Here is an 18335-nt window from a genome sequence, read left to right on the forward strand (position 1 = left end):
TGCTTATGTGTGTGCACCTGTATACTTGAGCAGAGACTACTTGCTCATGCATATATATGTATCATACATTAATATTTCTTAGATATTCTCTTTAAAAGTTACGTATTTAGTTTTAAAGAAAGGATTGATGCAGCTAATGCTTGGGAGGATGGTGATGAGGTGGTTTTGTACTCATGCCGAATTCCAGAGCTTGATCTTGGGATCTTATCGGGGCCATTGCAAGAAACCATACAGAATTATGATAACATATTGTGAGCGTTCTTTCTAAAAATATCATAGGGAAACTTGAGGATTTCTTGTAGATTTTTGACAGATGAGATGGAGGCTTTCTTTTTTTCTTTTTCCAGATACGAGATGCGTTTCAACTTGAAGACAGGGCAATCATCAGAGAAGCAGCTTTCATTGTCTGCTGTTGATTTCCCTCGAATAAATGAAAATTACACTGGCAGGTTAGGGGCTGCATGTATTTTGATATTGATTTTCTGTTTGTTTCAAGATCTCTCTCTCTGTCTCTCTCTCTCATTTGTCTCTCTCACTTATCTGTCTATCTACATATCTAGTGTTGGTGTAGCAGTTTACACCTCGTGCGGTGCAATATTTTCATGAAGGTGTGACTCTTGGTTGGAGAAGGAAGGCCTTGGTCTCTCAAAGAAGACCGTTTTTCTGCTGGGAACTTTCCGGGAAATTGAGTGTAGCAAAGCAGTCAAAGGGTCCGAGGTTCCTGCACCTCGGTGCCGTCATATGGATCATGTGGTCCATTGGCTTGGCTACTCTCATCTCTCTCTGTCCTTGTCTCTGTCTATAACACAGATGGATCAGACACACAGAGAGAGAGAGAGAGAGAGAGAGAGAGAGAGAGTACATACACATCAACACAGTATAACACTATTTATTTAACACAAACTATCAATGCATATAATTAATCATATGTACCATCCAAGGTAAGAAGTTATATACGACCCTCAAAACTTAAGATGTGTAGAGCATTAACCCTTGTGGAGTTTTGCTTCCAGGAAGCAACGGTTTGTGTATTGTACAATGCTCGAGGATATAACAAAGGTGAAAGGACTAGTTAAATTTGACCTTTTGGAAGAACCTCTTTTGGAAGGTAAAAGAGAGATTGAAATTGGAGGCAATGTGAAAGGCATGTTCACATTTGGCCCGGGAAGGTATGGTTCTGAAGCAATATTTGTTCCTCGCATCGATGGTGGGCATGAAGATGATGGCTACCTCATTTGCTTCGTACATGACGAAATTCACGGGTATTTTTCCCTTGAACCAAACCAAATATTAATTAATTAGGCCCTAATTGTGCAACCTTGAAGTTAATTGAAACATAAATAAACTTTGATTAGAAAAGTGAACATGAATTGTTCTTTTACATCAAGTTTGTGAACTAACATTTAAGAAATTCATATAAAGAGCAATGATGATAGTACTTTGGAAAATTTAGGCAATATCAAATTACAGAAAAAAGGAACTAAAATAGACTATCATAATGCTTCAAGTAAATTGTGATATATCCATTTATTAATATAAGCTTTTTGGCTTGCCTTTTGTAAATGCAAGAGTAAGAGGTATGCTCTATTGTCTTTCTTACATGAAAAACAAAAGAGAAGAAAAAATTAATTTATGAAAGTTTGTTTTTATTTTTTCTTCAGGGTCTCTCTCTCTCTCTCTCTCTCTCTCTCTCTCTCTCTCTCACACACACACACACACACACACACACACGGCTCATTGTACACCAACTTTTGGGTAAATGTTATTATTAGACTTGAATTTCTTATTAAATTACAAGTACAAAAATATTATTCTTGAGTATCATAATTTATATATTGAAATGTAATGAGTTATTATGCTAACATAGCTGATCATGGTATATAATATCAATAATTAGTATATGCGCACATACAAAGATATTATTCTTGAGTATCATAATTTATATATTGAAATGTAATGAGTTATTATGCTAACATAGCTGATCATGGTATATAATATCAATAATTATTATATGCGCACATACACACGCACACACACTACACACCACACGCATACAAGTATACTATATACACCCGTTCATACATATATAAAAATAAATAAAAATACAATGAGATTATAGCCCAAGTGAAGGTGTTTGCTTAAGACCAAGAGGTCCTTGGTTCAAAATCGCACAAGGTGCTTCCTAGGCAGCATCGCCTATGGGTGGATAAAAGATTCTACGGACGATGAAAAACAGTAACTACAAGAGGATATTGGGCTTAGAAATAGTTTTAAAAAAAAACATACATGTGTATTGTACATATCTATATTATTTATACATACATAAATACGTATACATGTTTGTATAATTACACACATACACACGTGTATATATATATATATATATGTGTGTGTGTGTGTGTGTATGTGTATATATATATATGTGTGTGTGTATATATATATATATATGTGTGTGTGTGTGTGTGTGTGTGTGTATATATGTACATATATATATATATATATATATATATATATATATATATGTACATACATATATGTATGTATACATATATGTATGTATGTATACATATATATGTACATACATATATGTATGTATACATATATGTATGTATGTATGTACATACATACATACATACATACATACATACATACATATATGTATGTATGTATGTATGTATATGTATACATACATACATACATACATACATACATACATACATACATATATATGTATGTATGTATGTATGTATGTATGTATGTATGTATACATACATACATACATACATATATATACATACATACATACATATATATATATATATATATATATATATATATATATATATATATATGTATACATATATGTATGTATACATACATACATACATACATACATATATATATATATATATATATATGTATACATATATGTATGTATGTATACATACATACATACATACATACATATATATGTATGTATGTATGTATGTATGTATATGTATACATACATATATGTAGGTATGTATACATGCATATATATATATATATACACACATACACAAGTATATGTTATATTTGTAATATTATTCAAATGTATATGTATATACAAATATATGTATGTATACATATATATATACACATACACAAGTACATATTATATTTGTAATATTATAATATAAACAAATATATGTATGTATACATGTATACATACACATACACAAGTACATATTATATTTGTATTATTATTCAAATGTACTTTTACGAGATGATTTATTACAAGTTGTGTACATAATATATATATATATATCACAAAAACAATTGTGCTAAAGAATTTCATGTCACATTTCTCATTATTATATAAAATGCTTACATATATTATGTGGCATTGTATTTAATCTTCACATACATATAGAGTTGTATATTCTCTTTAAAAATTAGCATGAATTTCTTCGTGGAGAAATTGATGTCAAGCTTATGGTGGATTCTTAAGACTCTTAATTTGATGAAATATTTAATAATCTTGCTTTGTAGGGTCTAAAAGTGTTGTCCTTTAGTCCTATCTAGAATTTATTGTAAGATAATTTCTCTTTATTATTTTTTAAAGCAAGAAAATAATGCCTCACAATGAAGATTACTAGGAAACATCTTATGTTGGTTGCATGTTGGGCTTATATTCAATGTTATGGAATCTATTGCCATTTAGAAATTACATTTTCATGGCTTGGTATTCAATGCTATGGAGTGTGTTGCCATGATACATAGACCCATTGCTCTCAAGTGTGGAATGTCTTTGCAAACTTAATTTGTCTCTTGTTTTCTCAAGTTAGTTATATAAAGGGTTGCTAAAAAATGTCCAAAAAGAAATAACTTGCTATATAATGAAGCTTATATTTGCAATCACAACCTCATTCACATCTAATATTCACAAGAAGTTTTTATTACAAAGTATGTTGAAAAGAAAATTTAGAGGCAAGCAATGTAGGCCATTATAGTATGGTAACTACTGCTTAGCATAGGTGGTTTAAAAAGTATTTTTTTGTAAGTGAATGCATAGTCTTCTCTTAAGGCTAGGTAGTAAAAAATAAACACTACGATTGTGTTAAGAAAACCCCTCAATAATGTCAAGGTCAAGTAAACCTTTTCAAGAAAAATTCATCCAAGCTCGTTTTAATCTAGTCCTTATGCTTTATTGCCAAGATATTATTCTTGTTAAGCATGCCTAGATAGAAGGTTTAGGAGCTTCTACAAGTATGTAAAACAAGGGTAACTTCAAGTTGGCTAACTAAGTATCACTTGGCCAATCTCAAGGATAATTAAAATTGAGTGAGAAAAATAAATATTGTGCTTGTATATGCACAACACTTGCTTAACTTTTAAAGAGGTCTTATTCTTGGATTTAATAAAACTCCATTATTTAATGATTTAATAAAACTCCATTATTTGTTTACATCACTAGTGTACAATGCACTTTTGCAACCTTGCGTTTCCAAATCAAGAAACTTGCATATGTCTATCTTTAGAGCCTAAACACAAACCAATTGACTATGTAATGAATAACTAGACCTCCATTCTAATCTCATCCAAATCTTTTATTTGAGGAAATTGCCCCTTAACAAGCTTATTAAGAGGTAGCTTTAGAGTTGAACAATCATCTTTTTTCCTTTCTACCTTTAGAACTTATTCAAGTCTCTTATTTTGAATTTATGCAAAAAAAACATGGAGTACTTTAAAAATGTAGGTTTTATATTTAGGAAAAGAATGCTATAAACTTATATTCCATAATGCTTAAGCTAATCTATTTATAGTTTACAAGTAACTTTGTTTTTATAAATTTATGCTAAGAAGTTATATGTAGCCATTTCTTATCATTCTACATTCAAGAAGTGTAAGGCCGATTTATTACTGTAGTTCTAGTTTCAGCAAAAAGTTATAGAGATTATGTTTTACCAATTCAACCAAAAGGAAATTATCCTCCTTACTTTGATGTTGGAATATCACCAATTTTTACAGTCATCGCTTACATGTTTTTTCACCTTGTCTCAAATAACTCAATTCAGAACTAGCTTCTCAAGTTTCAACCAAGAAAACCACTAAAACGAAAAACACGTGTAATCTAGTTGTAGTGTTTATGGAACTTGGACTTTGTTTCGCTTGATCAATATTTGCATAAACTTCATGCAACATGTTCATTTGGATGCTAATATCTAACTTATCTATTTTCATAAAAATGTTGTTCCATAATTTGACATGAATATCAGAGCATGCAAATTTTTCAAAGATGTGGAGAGAGAGAGAGAGAGAGAGAGAGAGAGAGAGAGAGAGAGAGACCTAGGAAAAATAAACAATATAAATAACACTTTTTTTTTTGGGAGGCAAATAGAGTAATTACACTTAATGTTCCGAAGAACCTTGGAAACTATTTGAATGCTATAGTTATTGCTAACATCTAATGCTGTTAGATTATAACAGGAAGTCAGAAGTAATTGTAATTGATGCAAAGTCTATGGCACGTGAACCTATTGGAGTTGTTCATCTACCTTGTAGGGTTCCTTATGGATTCCATGCTCTTTTTGTGAATGAGGTATCCAATCTATTAAATCACAAACTTTAAATTTTCATGTGCTTTGTTATGTCTCCTTTAGTTGTGTATAAACATGGTAAGGGTGTTTGACAAATCATGTGTTACTGACACCTTGATGCAAATTGTGAAAAACTTTAGAACTCACAAAATTTTAACCTTGTAGGAACAACTGTCATCTCAAAAGTGAATGTAAGAGACGACTACATTTAAAGGGATACATGTTTGTGGAGCTCTATGATATTTACACCACTGGTGAAGTAACATGCTTGTCATAAATTTTTTTGGCAAAATCCTTCTGGACTTCCGTGTAAGATCTTTGGTTGTCACCATGATCCTAATTGCTAACTTCAATAAAAAAGATTCTTGACTAAGAAACTTCTCCAAGGTAAGCTAAGTTTTTAAGGTTTTGGATCCTTATTTGATTCATAGTCTCATGTTGATATCCCAAAACTAGCTAGCTTTTTGTAGCCATAAAAACATACTAAATTAGTATTATAAGTGATGCTAGTAACACTTGAACACAATGTAATATACACTCCACACCAAATAATTTGGTAAAATTACTTCATAGATTGAGTGGATTCGACATTTTTGTCTTATATAAGATTTTTCAATTGTCCCTTAAGCACGTCTAATGCTTTATCTTCTCTTACCACACACTTACACAAGTGTGCACACACACACACACACACACACACACACACACTTACTCACTTACACATCTCGAAACATAAAACAATACATTCATTGGAGTATAATGTTAAGACTTTGCCTTTTGATTGTCGATTGATCTTAACATCAAAAGTAAGTTATTTAGAAGTGGTTCGATATTTTGATAGTGGTGCTAGAAAGCACATTGTTACTTAGCATAATTTTTTATTTTTTATCGAGTCTTATTCTCAAGGAGACATAGCCACATGTGCAAAAAACTCCTCATATCTAGTGAAACAAGCTGTTAGTAAAGCTATGCTCACTACTATAAATGGTGGTTCTTAGAGGTCTTGGTTTTGTGCGAGGCATTAAAAAGAACTTGATGTCAATCTTTACCATTGGTAGAGCAAGCCTAGTGGTTATATTTATTGATGATGTGTACAATTCATGACTGGAGTAATGGAGGCATTATTGTGGTACTTGGTACTCTAACCCATGGGCTTTTTAGGTTTAGACTCAGGTTTTCAATACCACACGTGAATATGTATATATTTTTTAGTAGATATATTATTTGAGATCATAGGATTGTTATGAGTGTAGAATCTACAAGTGTCATTTGGGTAATAAAATATTATTTCTATTTCATAGGTTAAAGTTACTATAGGTAACTATGATTGATAGTCTATCTAACATGATGAGTACAAAGTTGGACAAGAATAACTTTCAAGCATGGAAGTTTTTATCCTTAACTTCCAAGCATGAAAGTTCGGGATGATAAATTTCCTCATGGGAAAAGGGTATTAAGAGTTCATTATAGGTAATGAGAAGAATCGAGAGCTTCCTGAAGAAAAATCCAGTGTATAAATAATATATAGGCTTTTAAAGCATGGCATAAGAGGGCCAACAAGGTCATGTACTGGCTCTCTATTATAGTGAGTTAGACTCTAGGATCACATATAAGATGTAGCAACACCTAACGATGTGTGGGATACACAAGTACCAAGGCTAGAAAGATGTGAGTTGAAACAATATAATGTGACAAAGCTATGTATCAATGATTATTCATTGAAGGTTAAAGAGCTTGCTGATGCCCTTGGCACAATCAAAGCACCAGAGGATGATGATGACACTAAATGGACCAAAAAAAATTATGAGTAGTTTCTAATTTCTATCCAGAATTGAGAAAATTTCACCAACTTTAAAGACCTTATAGGCCTTGTGATTAACAAGGAGATGAATGTTGGGAGTAAATCATCTTCCAAGAATAAGTAGGAGCATGCTTTCTAATCACACATAGCTAGAGGTAGAGGAAGATCCTTAACTGAAGGTTGAGGTGCAGGTCAGTATGGAAAGAGGAGTCATGGACAATAATAATAGGAAAATCCTTATCTAAAGGCTAAGATGTAGGCCGATATGAAAAGAGGAGTCATGGATAATAATAATAGGATAGGACCTATTGATCTCATAAGAGATGGAAGAGACCACTTTGGAGGCACGGGAAGCTAAAGAGGCCAAGATGGATGACACAAAATTCAAAGTAGTAGAATTCTTTTATTGTAGGCATATAGCAAAGGATTGCTATTAAAAGCAAAATAAAATAAAAGGTAGAAAGTTGGAGAAAGGGAACTATGCATCTTCAAGTGAACATGCTGAAGTTAGAAGTGAGTAGTATTTTGTGATGCAGCATATGCTTAGTTCGATAACTACAGTTATACATCAAATTTAGGAGATGTATGGTATGTTTATTCTGGTGCCTTTAATCACATGGCCAGCCTTGATGAGTGGTATAAAGAAATGAGAGATTTGAAAAAACTAGGTTATGTATAAATAGTGATAATATAACATAACCTATTATGCATGTTTGCAAAGTTCCTTTCTCTATGTATGATGGCAAAATGAAGTATCTTATGACTAAGAATCTAGTATCTATTGGTCAAATGATTGAGCACTATATCTACTAGTGAGGTTTGATCCTCATGGATGTTGCAAAGGAAAAAAAAGTTGGCCAAATGTTTACATTAGATGTGTAAGGATGCTTGAAGTGAAGGCTGAAATGTTTACATGCGGTACATATATGATTAAAGACATTGATATTTTGCATTAATGCATTTGACATCATGTTAATATTCAATGAGATTAAAAAATACGTAGGTTGTCCAAAGGTTTACTAAAGTTCAAGGTAGATGGAATGCACAAAGTATGTGAAGCATGCAAATTATAAGTACCCATTTTCAAATGGAAAGAATGTAAGTCAAAGTCCTTTAGATGTGGTACACTTATAATTTAGGGACCAAGTAAGTCGGCATTAATCAAAGGATACCACTATTATGTGACTTTCATTGATGATCACACTAGGAGAGTCTGGGTGGTGTACTTTATGAAATCGAAAAGTCAGAGCTTCAAAGCTATGGTAGAGAAAGATCTTTGTATGCACATAAAATACCTAAAGTCAAATGGTGGGAGAGAATATTTCTCTAATAAATTTAGTGATTATCTAAAACACTGGGATAAAGAGGTAATTTACAATGCACTTACACCTCGCAACAACAAAATGGGGTTAAAGGAAAGAGATCAACTATATTGTAAAAGTTTCTTGTGCATTGATGAGAGTGAGAAAGGAATGCCTCACTATGTTTTAGTGAATGTAGTAGTAGTTGCAATTTATATTACAAACAATGGTGGCATGACACATGAAGAAAATTTTACTTATAGAAAAACTAAATTTGGGACACTTGAGAGGGTTTAGATGCATTAGTCATGTACCTGTACCATATAAGGTAAGAAGTAAGTTGGATCCCAACGTAGAAAAATGTATGCTCATTAGTTATTTCCTGCAGGAAAAAGGTTATAGATGTTAAAATGCCACTATGCATGAGGTGTAGTGAGCAAGGATGTTGTGTTTGATGAGATGTGAATAGCTTTTATATGCCATTGAAAAATTCTATGAAGGCTAAAGTAAAAAATCATATGGGTACCTCAAATATAAAGTAGTAATCACATCTACTTAATGGACTTGGAGAATACTCTAGTAGTGAGTCTATTATAAGACCTTGCTCAAGCAGGTTGAGGTAAAATGTAGGCATTTTGACATACACGTGGTGGTACTACATGTGCTAAAAATTCAGTAGTTCACATGTATCATGCATGGAAAAAGAGAAGGTAGATTAACTATTACTACCATCTCTATCATGTCTTCAAAATTTTGTAGTCTCCAAGCAGGCATCCACATGATGCGCTCAGAATATCCAAAAATCTGCTTGAGCATTGGCTCTTTGTTGATGTCAAAGGTTAAGCACTACACATCTTCATGGTAAAGATCCAAATCTGGAGAGGACTCTAGTAAGGTGATGATTAAGTGGAAAAATTTGATCGTCACGCGATCACGGCTGGGAGCCTGGGACTTGATCATCACGTTACTGGAGAACTCGTTGAAGGGCAGAGCGAACCATGAAAAATTGATTTGTAGCTTTGGGTTCTTCTTTTGCTTGTCGTGGAATAGATTCTACGCCCATCGTCTTCTTATGGATAGGTAGTGAGGGCTGATGTGGAGTACTTGGGGTGCCTTGCAGTAGGTGTCCCAGATGAAGGGTTTGAGTAGAAAAGGGTGCCTCCAGGCCGGCTTCTCGCCCTTGAGTTGATGGAGGACATGGATGTCCATGCGGTTATGGTGGAGAAAAACATTTCTCCAATGAGTTCAATAACTATTTGAGATAGCATGAGATAAAGAGGTAATCACCATGTATAGAAAGTAAAATGGGATTGTAGAAAGAAAGAATAGGCACATTGTAAAAGTTGCTTATGCATTAATGAGTGAGAAAGGGATGCCTTACTATTTTAGGATGGAAGTAATAACAACTCAGTTTATATCATGGACAAGATGCCCAATATAATTATTCATGGCATGCTCTCTATGAATAAAAGTTTATAGGCAAAAAACCAGATTTGGCACACTTGAAAATGTTTGGGTGTATTGCTTATGTACATGTACCATATGAAATGAAAAGTAAGTTGGATTCCAAAGGTAGAAAAATGTATACTTAATGGTTACTCCTTGGAGTAAGGTTATAGATTTTATATCTTGTGAGATGCAAATATGAGCAAGGATGTTGTGTTTGATGAGATGTGAATATCTAAGCTCAAAATAGAGACTTGATAATAAGGAGTTTGAGAAATTGAAAGGGATGCCAGCAACCTGGCCAAGCCGCAAAGTCATTATACTCAGTGTACAAAGAGTTCAAGTAGGGTTAAGAACACCTAGTAGTGATCTAGGTGTATGTATGTCTACTAGGGTTAGATATCTAGTTGACAAGTTGAGGTATATCATTATGCATATATGGTCAAATCCATTCAAGAGATAGAGCCTACATGTTTTAAGGAGGCACTTGGACATAAGAATTAGGAAGATGCCATGAATGAAGAGATAACTACATAAGATAAAAATATGACATGGGATTTGGTGCCTTTGACTCTAAGAAGAAAAAAATTATATGTAAGTGGGTTTTCAAAGTGAAACACAATTCATATGGGTTTATTAATAGGTATAAGGAAAGATTGGTTGTTGGGTGGGATATGCACAAACATTAGGCATTGGCTATTACGAGATATCCAACTTTATTTCTATGTGGTAATTTATAGGAGGATGCTTACATGGTCGTGTAAAGAATGCATTTCTACATGGTAATTTATAAGAGGATGTTTACATGGTGGTGTAGTAGCCATTGGGTTATGGAGGTCAGGCACACTCTAAATTTATTTGTATGTTATGCACCATGTAGCATGGCTGCTACATGGTGGTGTAGCGACCATTGAGTTATGAGGATCATGCACACTCCAATGTTATGTGTATGTTATGCAAAGCCTTATATGCCTTGAAGTTGACACCTAGAGCAGGGTCAAACAAGATAAGGGAGTATCTTCTCACTATTAGACTCATGATATCCAAAGCTAATTTATCACTCTATGTGAGAAAGATTTATAGGGGGATTATGTCAGTGGTCATCTAACGCAGGCCTTGTATGCCTTGAAGCATGGCACCTATAGCATGGTCAACTGAGTATTTATAATTATTAAAAATTTTAATCTTTTACTTTACTTAAAAAAATAAACTTCTATATTCTTCAACACGTAAAAGTTAGTTGTTATATATATCTTTTTCTCAAAATCTATTAAACTACTCTTGACAAATTGTTATTTAGATCTTGGATCTTTTATGATCTTTACTGTACTAAATTTTAGTACTTGAAAAATTGTCAAACTTTAATGTTTATAATACTTTGTAAATGAATTTTGGAAGATCTTAAACTTGGAATAAAATTGTATCGGGTCATCTTGTTGAAGTCGGTCATCTTTATAATATCTAGCCTTGTCTCAAATTAATAATAGCTTAAATGAAAGGTTATGGTATAATGTCTTTTCTTCGACTAAAAATATGGTATTATCAATCTTGGAATAGTAGTAAAAATCATGGGTAATTTGCATTCTTAAGTGACTATGTACTTCACCATTGTCACAAAGTTTGACTGCTCTTGGAATTGAATAATCTTCTTAAAATAGTTCTAAAACTTGAGGTTATGACAAAAGAATCTTGAACTTGTTAAAACCCTTTACTTGATGAATTCTGGTTCCTAAGTTGTATTAGAGTCTATACTTGAGAAATAATTTACCTAAAAGTTGTCCCTATCACTTGGTCATCACACTTGGTGTATAAATTGTCATTTTTCTCTTCTTTTTGTAACCACTAACAAGTTGAATATTGCCAAATTATTTAGCCTTGAATAGTGAAATAGAGATTTCACTTAAACTTTGCCTAAAGTTTCTATAGTCCCCATGCACTTAGTAGTAATTTTATCTAAGTCTTGTACTTGTGGTATACTATCCCTTAGTAGTAGTTTGATTTTTGACTTAATGAGCTAGCACTAGAATCTCGATATTGATGCACTTAATTTAAAGTTGCTTAGTCTTAATCTTAATCTTGTGGTCTAAAAATACTTCTCTTATGTGCTCCATCTCTGAGTCTCTAGTTGTCTAGGGTTCTACCAATAATTATTGACTGCCCATGTTTACTAGCTAAATCTTAATTAAACTATTTAAGAATATGAGGTATAACATATAAATAATGTGAACTAATTACAAAAGCTAGCTATAGACAAAACTTTACAACATATAAATAATTTTAACTAACTACAAAAGCTATAGACAAAAATTTATACTTACCTTCACCATTACATAGTGTGTTGCCAGGGCCACCCTCTTGCTTGAGATGATTGTCGTTAGTTATGCATTGGGTCGTGATCTTGTTCCTTTTTTAAAATCAGATAATCCCTAGAAAAATGTCCATGCTTACAACACATGTAACACTCAATGACATGTTGCTTAGGTTCACTATTGTTTGGACTTTGTTTATCCAGTTTCTTAACATTTTCAACTTTCTTTGATCTATTTTTGCTTCCCCAGTACCAAAGTCACAAGATTTTATACTAAAAATCCTCTCGTGACTCTCGCTCTTTATACAAAAATGCGTGAAGAGAATCAAGTTGGTCTTGAATAGTAGGACACTATGGAAATTCATCTATTTAAAATAATAAGAAAATTGAAAAATAGAAAAACTCTTAATAATTACGCATCTTGTATGGATTAACATCTAGTTGAAAAAGTACACTTGACCAAAAATTACTTGTCAAATTAGCTCAATGTATAAAGAGAACATAATATTCCAAAGAAAATTCATACGCTTTTTTTCCCAAAAAATTACTTTATTGCAAGGAGCACGAATATGTTGATTATTTTTTAGCTATCCAATAGTAATAAAATCTCTAAAAAATAAAAAAATTTATGTTTTTTTTTGGTTTGAAAACTTATGTCAATTTTAAAAATTTACTAAATCTGTAAGTCTTATAGAAAAAGTGAGGAGAGAAAAATCATTATAGAAATTTGATTCAAGTGAGAAAAAAAACCAAGGTTGAAAGGTTTGAGTAGGTTTAAAAAAAAATAAAATTCCCTTTAAAGTGATCTTGTTTTGTGTGTGCGTCCGTACATGCGTGTGTGTGTTAGGCTTTTATAGCCTTGAGCATAGGGCTTTCATAGCCTTAGTTATAACTCTTTGATAGTTGTATTAGTTATAATTAAGGCATTTTTATGTGCAATCTTGTGTGTGTGTGTGTGTGTGTGTGTGTGTTAGGCTTGTTGAAATGTGCGGTAATGTAAAACGTGTGAGAGTGAACCTTGGGCTTGAGTATGTGAATGCACCCTAAAGGTGCAAGATATTGTGGTATGAGAAGGATGCCACATGTATGGTGTGTGAGTAATGACCAAAGAAGTGGAAAAGGGAGTGCCACATGGATGATGACATGTAAAGTGGGATAAGGCTAGAAAGCTTACATCATTGTATGGTTCACTTGAGATAGAGCAATAGAATTGAGTGCTGAGTGTGCAATCTCTCTCTCTCTCTCTCTCTCTCTCTCTCTCTTATGGAGTTCTTAGTGTGGTTTAATCCACCTTAATTATTTCTTCTACCCATGTACTTTTTATGTTTTTATGTGTATTTAAGTGCTCTTATGAAGCAGATATACATGAAGTACAAGAATTGACTCATATAGATTCTTATTGAACTGCTCTATGTTGAAGTAGCCACTTGGTGGTGAGGATGGAAAGGATTACATTGACTTGCGAGGCTAATATAGATATCTCCACTAAGGATTGAAGATAATTGATTTGTGAAGATGGTTTTGTCATTTGGAGAGGTTTGGAATTTGAAGAAAAATTCCAGGTGATAGGCTACATGTACCATTGACCAGGATTTCGCCCACCATAGCCCCCCCATCCAGAGATGTACCTAGAAGTTGTTGATGGTGAGGCTTTGGTACAAATGTTCTCCAATTCATGAGTATGGATATGTACTCATGGAGTAGCTTGCTACATTAATTTAGCCAAAAGAATAGGAAGCAATAATCTTAACAAATATATAATGGCTATTGAAGATCGTTGGGAAAGTGTTAATGTGTGAGATGGCTTAATCCGTGATGTGACTTAAATCGTAAAAGTGCAGGTTCTTAAGCCGTGAGGTTGTTAATTCGTGAGAGACCCAAACTTGTGAGATTATAGGTTTTTTGGTTGTGAAGGGATATTCTGTGAAATGGCCTAATCCCGTGAGATTGCAGGTCTTTTGGCCGTCAAGGGATATTTCGTGAAACAGCCTAAACCCATGAGGTTGCAGGTTTTTTGGCCGTGAAGGGATATTCCATGAAATGGCCTAAACCCATGAAAGTCAATTCCGTGATGAAGAGTAAAACTATGAAATGGAATTCCGTAAAGTGTAATTCCATGAAATGGAATTTCGTGAAGGGTAAAACCATGAAATGGAATTCCGTGATGAAGGGTAAAATTGTGAGATGGAATTCTGTGAAATTATAGGTTTTGATCCCGTGAAGTTGCAAGTTTTGACCTCGATGGTTTTTTATTTGAAATGATTCTATGGGTCAGCTAGGGCATGACATGCAAGCAACATGTTCTTGTGCACTTATGCTTCACATCCAGAGGGGTGACAAGAACATTGTGAGTTTGTCTTTGATGCGCTCATAAGTCTCTGTTGTAGACATGGGAATTGATTCTTGAATTTTTGGCTCACATGTTGTCGAGGCAGTAGAGAAGACTACTCGTTGGTTTCTTGAGTGACACAAGCTCTTGTGTAGGTGCTAAGTGCACGAGAATGGTTGAGTGATTTGGTTGGTGTTTCTTGGGCCTCATTCTTGTTGAACTTTAGGTGAAGCTATTGGGGTTTAAGTTCGTGGTGGTGAGGTTTTCTTCACTTTGTTGATTTTGGCAACCATATGATGGGATTACCATCATAGTATCCTTGTTGTTGAAGCACATGAACAGGAACCCATCTTTGATGAACATTATAAATTGGTGCTGATGTGCTTGGTGCTAAGACTTTTTTCTTTGTACAAGCTTAGGGGACTTTGTGATGCGCTTGGGAATCCAAGCTTTGGTATTACTTTGGTAGTACCCTTGTGCTTGCAGTAATGGATTCGATCATTGACGTAGATGGTATGTGATTGTGTAGAGGGGCTTATGTGTGGAAGAGGCTTGTAACCTTTTGCGTTTAGCATCATAGAAATCCATTAAAGTTGGATCCTCTTCCTTGCAGTATGGTATTGTCAAGTTTTTGTCATTGACCATCATGATGACTCTGTCGCTAGCAAAGCATAGTGGTGCTTGGGCAGCAATAGTCCATTTATGCCCCAAGATCAAATTTGCTTCCAACACATACTCAACCACAAAAAAACTTGCAAATAAGGAGGTTAGTTTAAATATACATTGTATGTTCAAAGTACCCCAAACATGGCATGTTCAAGTCTTTGCAAAGGGAATTCTTTCAGGATGTGCCGTGAGTGTTGGTTGACCTAACAAATCCCATAACACGAGGGTCATGAGATTGTGTTCTCATGTTGGATAAAGCTGTGCTTAAGCTATGGTGATTTTATTTGATATTTCCAATCCAACCATAGTTCTAGGGATCTTTTAGTAAGATATATTAGAAGTTCCAGCTCCTCCAAGATCTCTTCCTCCCATAATAGCAATTGTACATTGCCTGCAAGCGTGTTCAACGTGATGTTTGCATGGATTCATCAATTGAATACAATGAGTCACGTATCCAAGCTCCACCAAGGATGACATCCTACTCAAGGGAATCTAGGGTAACATGGAATGTAAATTCCATATCTCCACACCGATTGTTTGAGTATCATAGTAACGTAACCTAGAACTTCAATGCTTTGTCCCTTGGCTCCTCTTGCAAGACCATTGTCTGTAGTAGGGCTAATAATAGGTTGTCCCAATGACACCCAAGTGTCTATTGTCATGATGTTATGAATAGCTCAAGGGCTAATAAATGCGTGTTTGCACTTAACATCATTGCCTGTGGGGAAATCTAACCATACCATGATAGAATCTTCTAGAGGAACCATGGATGTTTCAGTTTTTATTTCAGCTTCAGATCCCGTTTTTGTTTCATATTCCCACTCACTTTTATCCTCTTTTTGGCTCTCAGCTTTTTCAAGAGTTCCCAATGCGTATATCGGCACATTTGGCCCTCTGACAATTCTTAATGAGGTCTATTTGGAAACGGCCGTCCTGTTCTATGGAGCCCTTTATGTCTTGGTATAACTCATGTTGAGCCCTTAAAGGTGCAAGTGCTGATGTAATGCTGGCTTCGCCCCATGAGAGAAGAGCATTCCTCCAAATGCGATTTTGAGAGACTGCTTTAATGTTGTAAGGGAATTATCGAATTCCTCACATGCTTTCTCAATTGGATAATTCGTGCAATCTCTCTTGAATGACTCCTCTGTAGAGAGCATGTCTTCCTCTTGAAAGGGGAAGCGGTACCCCTGGGTGTTATATTTTGGTTGTTTTTTTAATATTGGCATTATGAGGCTCAATTACAACCGGTGATTGAGGTTCAATCACAACCGGTGATCCTGTAAGGCACTCAACCAATCTAAGCATGCTCTCCTAAGCTTGTTTTTTGCATTCTGCATATGTCATATGATCATGATTTTCCATTTGGGGTGGTTGGGTGGGTTCTAGTTTCTTGATTGGTCTCTATGAGGTGCAATGAGTGAAGAGTCAGAACTTGTTTCATCCTCACTTAGTGACGTACTAGAACTTATTTCATTTTATGACTTTCTTTGGATTGCCTGTTTTTCGTTATGTTTGTCCATGCGATGAGATTTAATTTTCTTTTGGGCTTTTTAAGCATGTGTCGCACATATGGGTTTTGTGGTTTGTGTAGTGGCCTTTGAGGTGGATACTTCTGCATCATGTGTAGCTTTTGGCTCTTTTGGGTTTATGTTCCCTTTTGGGTTTACGTCCTCCACATACTCCTTTTTCTTGTCATTTAATTCAACCTTGGTTTCCATAGTTTGTTGTCCCTTGTTTTTCGTATTTTTCTTGTTTTTCTTGTGTTTAGAAGGTTTTGCTTTTTCTTCTGGGTTCTGCTTTAAAGCATGTTCTTCTACCCATGTTGAGGTATTATCTTTTGCATTCTTTTTGATCGTCTCTCATACCTTAGCTTGTAAGCGTGTAAGCACATTCAAGGGTACCGTGGACAATTGCCCGTTTTGTACACTTAAGATGTTAAGAGTTGTATTTTGTGAGACAAGTTGCATTGAAGCAACTTGTCTTGGGCAATCTTGGAACATGTGATTGATGGCACATCGTTCACACATGGGTCGCAAAGTGTCAATGACTATGGGCATAGAAGTATTCCAAACTATACAGTTTGCCACCTTGTGAGGTCCACGATAATATAAACACACTAGTGTTGGATTAATTGCTTCCTGAGCAGTTTCTACCCTTTAGGCTGTTTCTATTTGGTGCATGGGATATGGAGGTTTTGAGTCAATTGTGGATGAAGTGGGACACTTTTTAGTATCATGGTCAAAGGTGTTATAATATATGTAGTATAGAAAAACAAGTGTCTTGTATGCACAATGGGGATTGGGATGGTCATAATAATTGCACTTAACACAACTTACGTGTAGAGGCATTAAGGATGTGTGTTTGGTTATGAAGGAGCTCATCTTCTCTTAGAGATATCGATTGAAAGCTTTTAAGCAAGGCTGCAGAGAATTCAAGGAATGACAATTCTGAGATTAATCGTTCTTCACCATTGCTTTAGTTGGTTTAGATGAGGAACATCTCGTAGCATGATCATCTTCCAGCATGTTGTCATCTAAACGTACTGCTTCTTTACAACATTGATCGAATGTTTTCGGATTAGATACAATGATCAAGTTGTGTAAGCTGTTATTATTTAAGCCCATCATGAAATATTTCTTCAATTGAAAATTGTTTAATTTCTCCCATGACTCACATCATGAGTCCAAGAGTTTTATCCGAAGGATAAGATCTGTAATGGATTCATTTGGTTGACCCTCAATTGAATAGAGTTCTTTTGCTGCACTCCACCGATCACCTTATCTTGAAAAAACGTGCATAAAGGCTGTTTTCAAGGTTTTGAAGTTGGTCTTGATCAACCGGCATCAATGTGATGAACCATTGACTAGCTTTTCTCTCTAAAAGCATAGGTTCAACGCATTTACCT

At 34.4% G+C, this 18335-nt stretch overlaps 1 protein-coding gene across 4 annotated transcripts in view; it reads left to right on the forward strand.

Moving 5' to 3' along the window:
* LOC147628868 (carotenoid 9,10(9',10')-cleavage dioxygenase-like) overlaps window positions 1–6149 on the forward strand; it is a 40962-nt gene extending 34813 nt beyond the window's left edge. Inside the window, exons 10-14 of one of the 4 annotated variants that reach the window (XM_086812037.1) lie at window positions 188–251; window positions 348–449; window positions 1014–1262; window positions 5470–5581; window positions 5745–6149. In XM_086812037.1, the coding sequence (XP_086668163.1) occupies window positions 188–251; window positions 348–449; window positions 1014–1262; window positions 5470–5581; window positions 5745–5768 (551 nt within the window). In that variant the 3' untranslated portion in view covers window positions 5769–6149. Of the gene's footprint in view, window positions 1–133; window positions 252–347; window positions 450–560; window positions 1263–5469; window positions 5582–5744 lie in introns of those variants that run through there. The other 3 variants (XM_086812036.1, XM_086812039.1, XM_086812038.1) reach the window with 3 other exon arrangements.
* Window positions 6150–18335: the final 12186 nt, after the last annotated feature.

This window comes from Cibotium barometz, chromosome 18 (assembly GCF_041138505.1).
Source record: "Cibotium barometz isolate CiBa-2024 chromosome 18, ASM4113850v1, whole genome shotgun sequence".
NCBI lineage: Eukaryota > Viridiplantae > Streptophyta > Polypodiopsida > Cyatheales > Cibotiaceae > Cibotium > Cibotium barometz.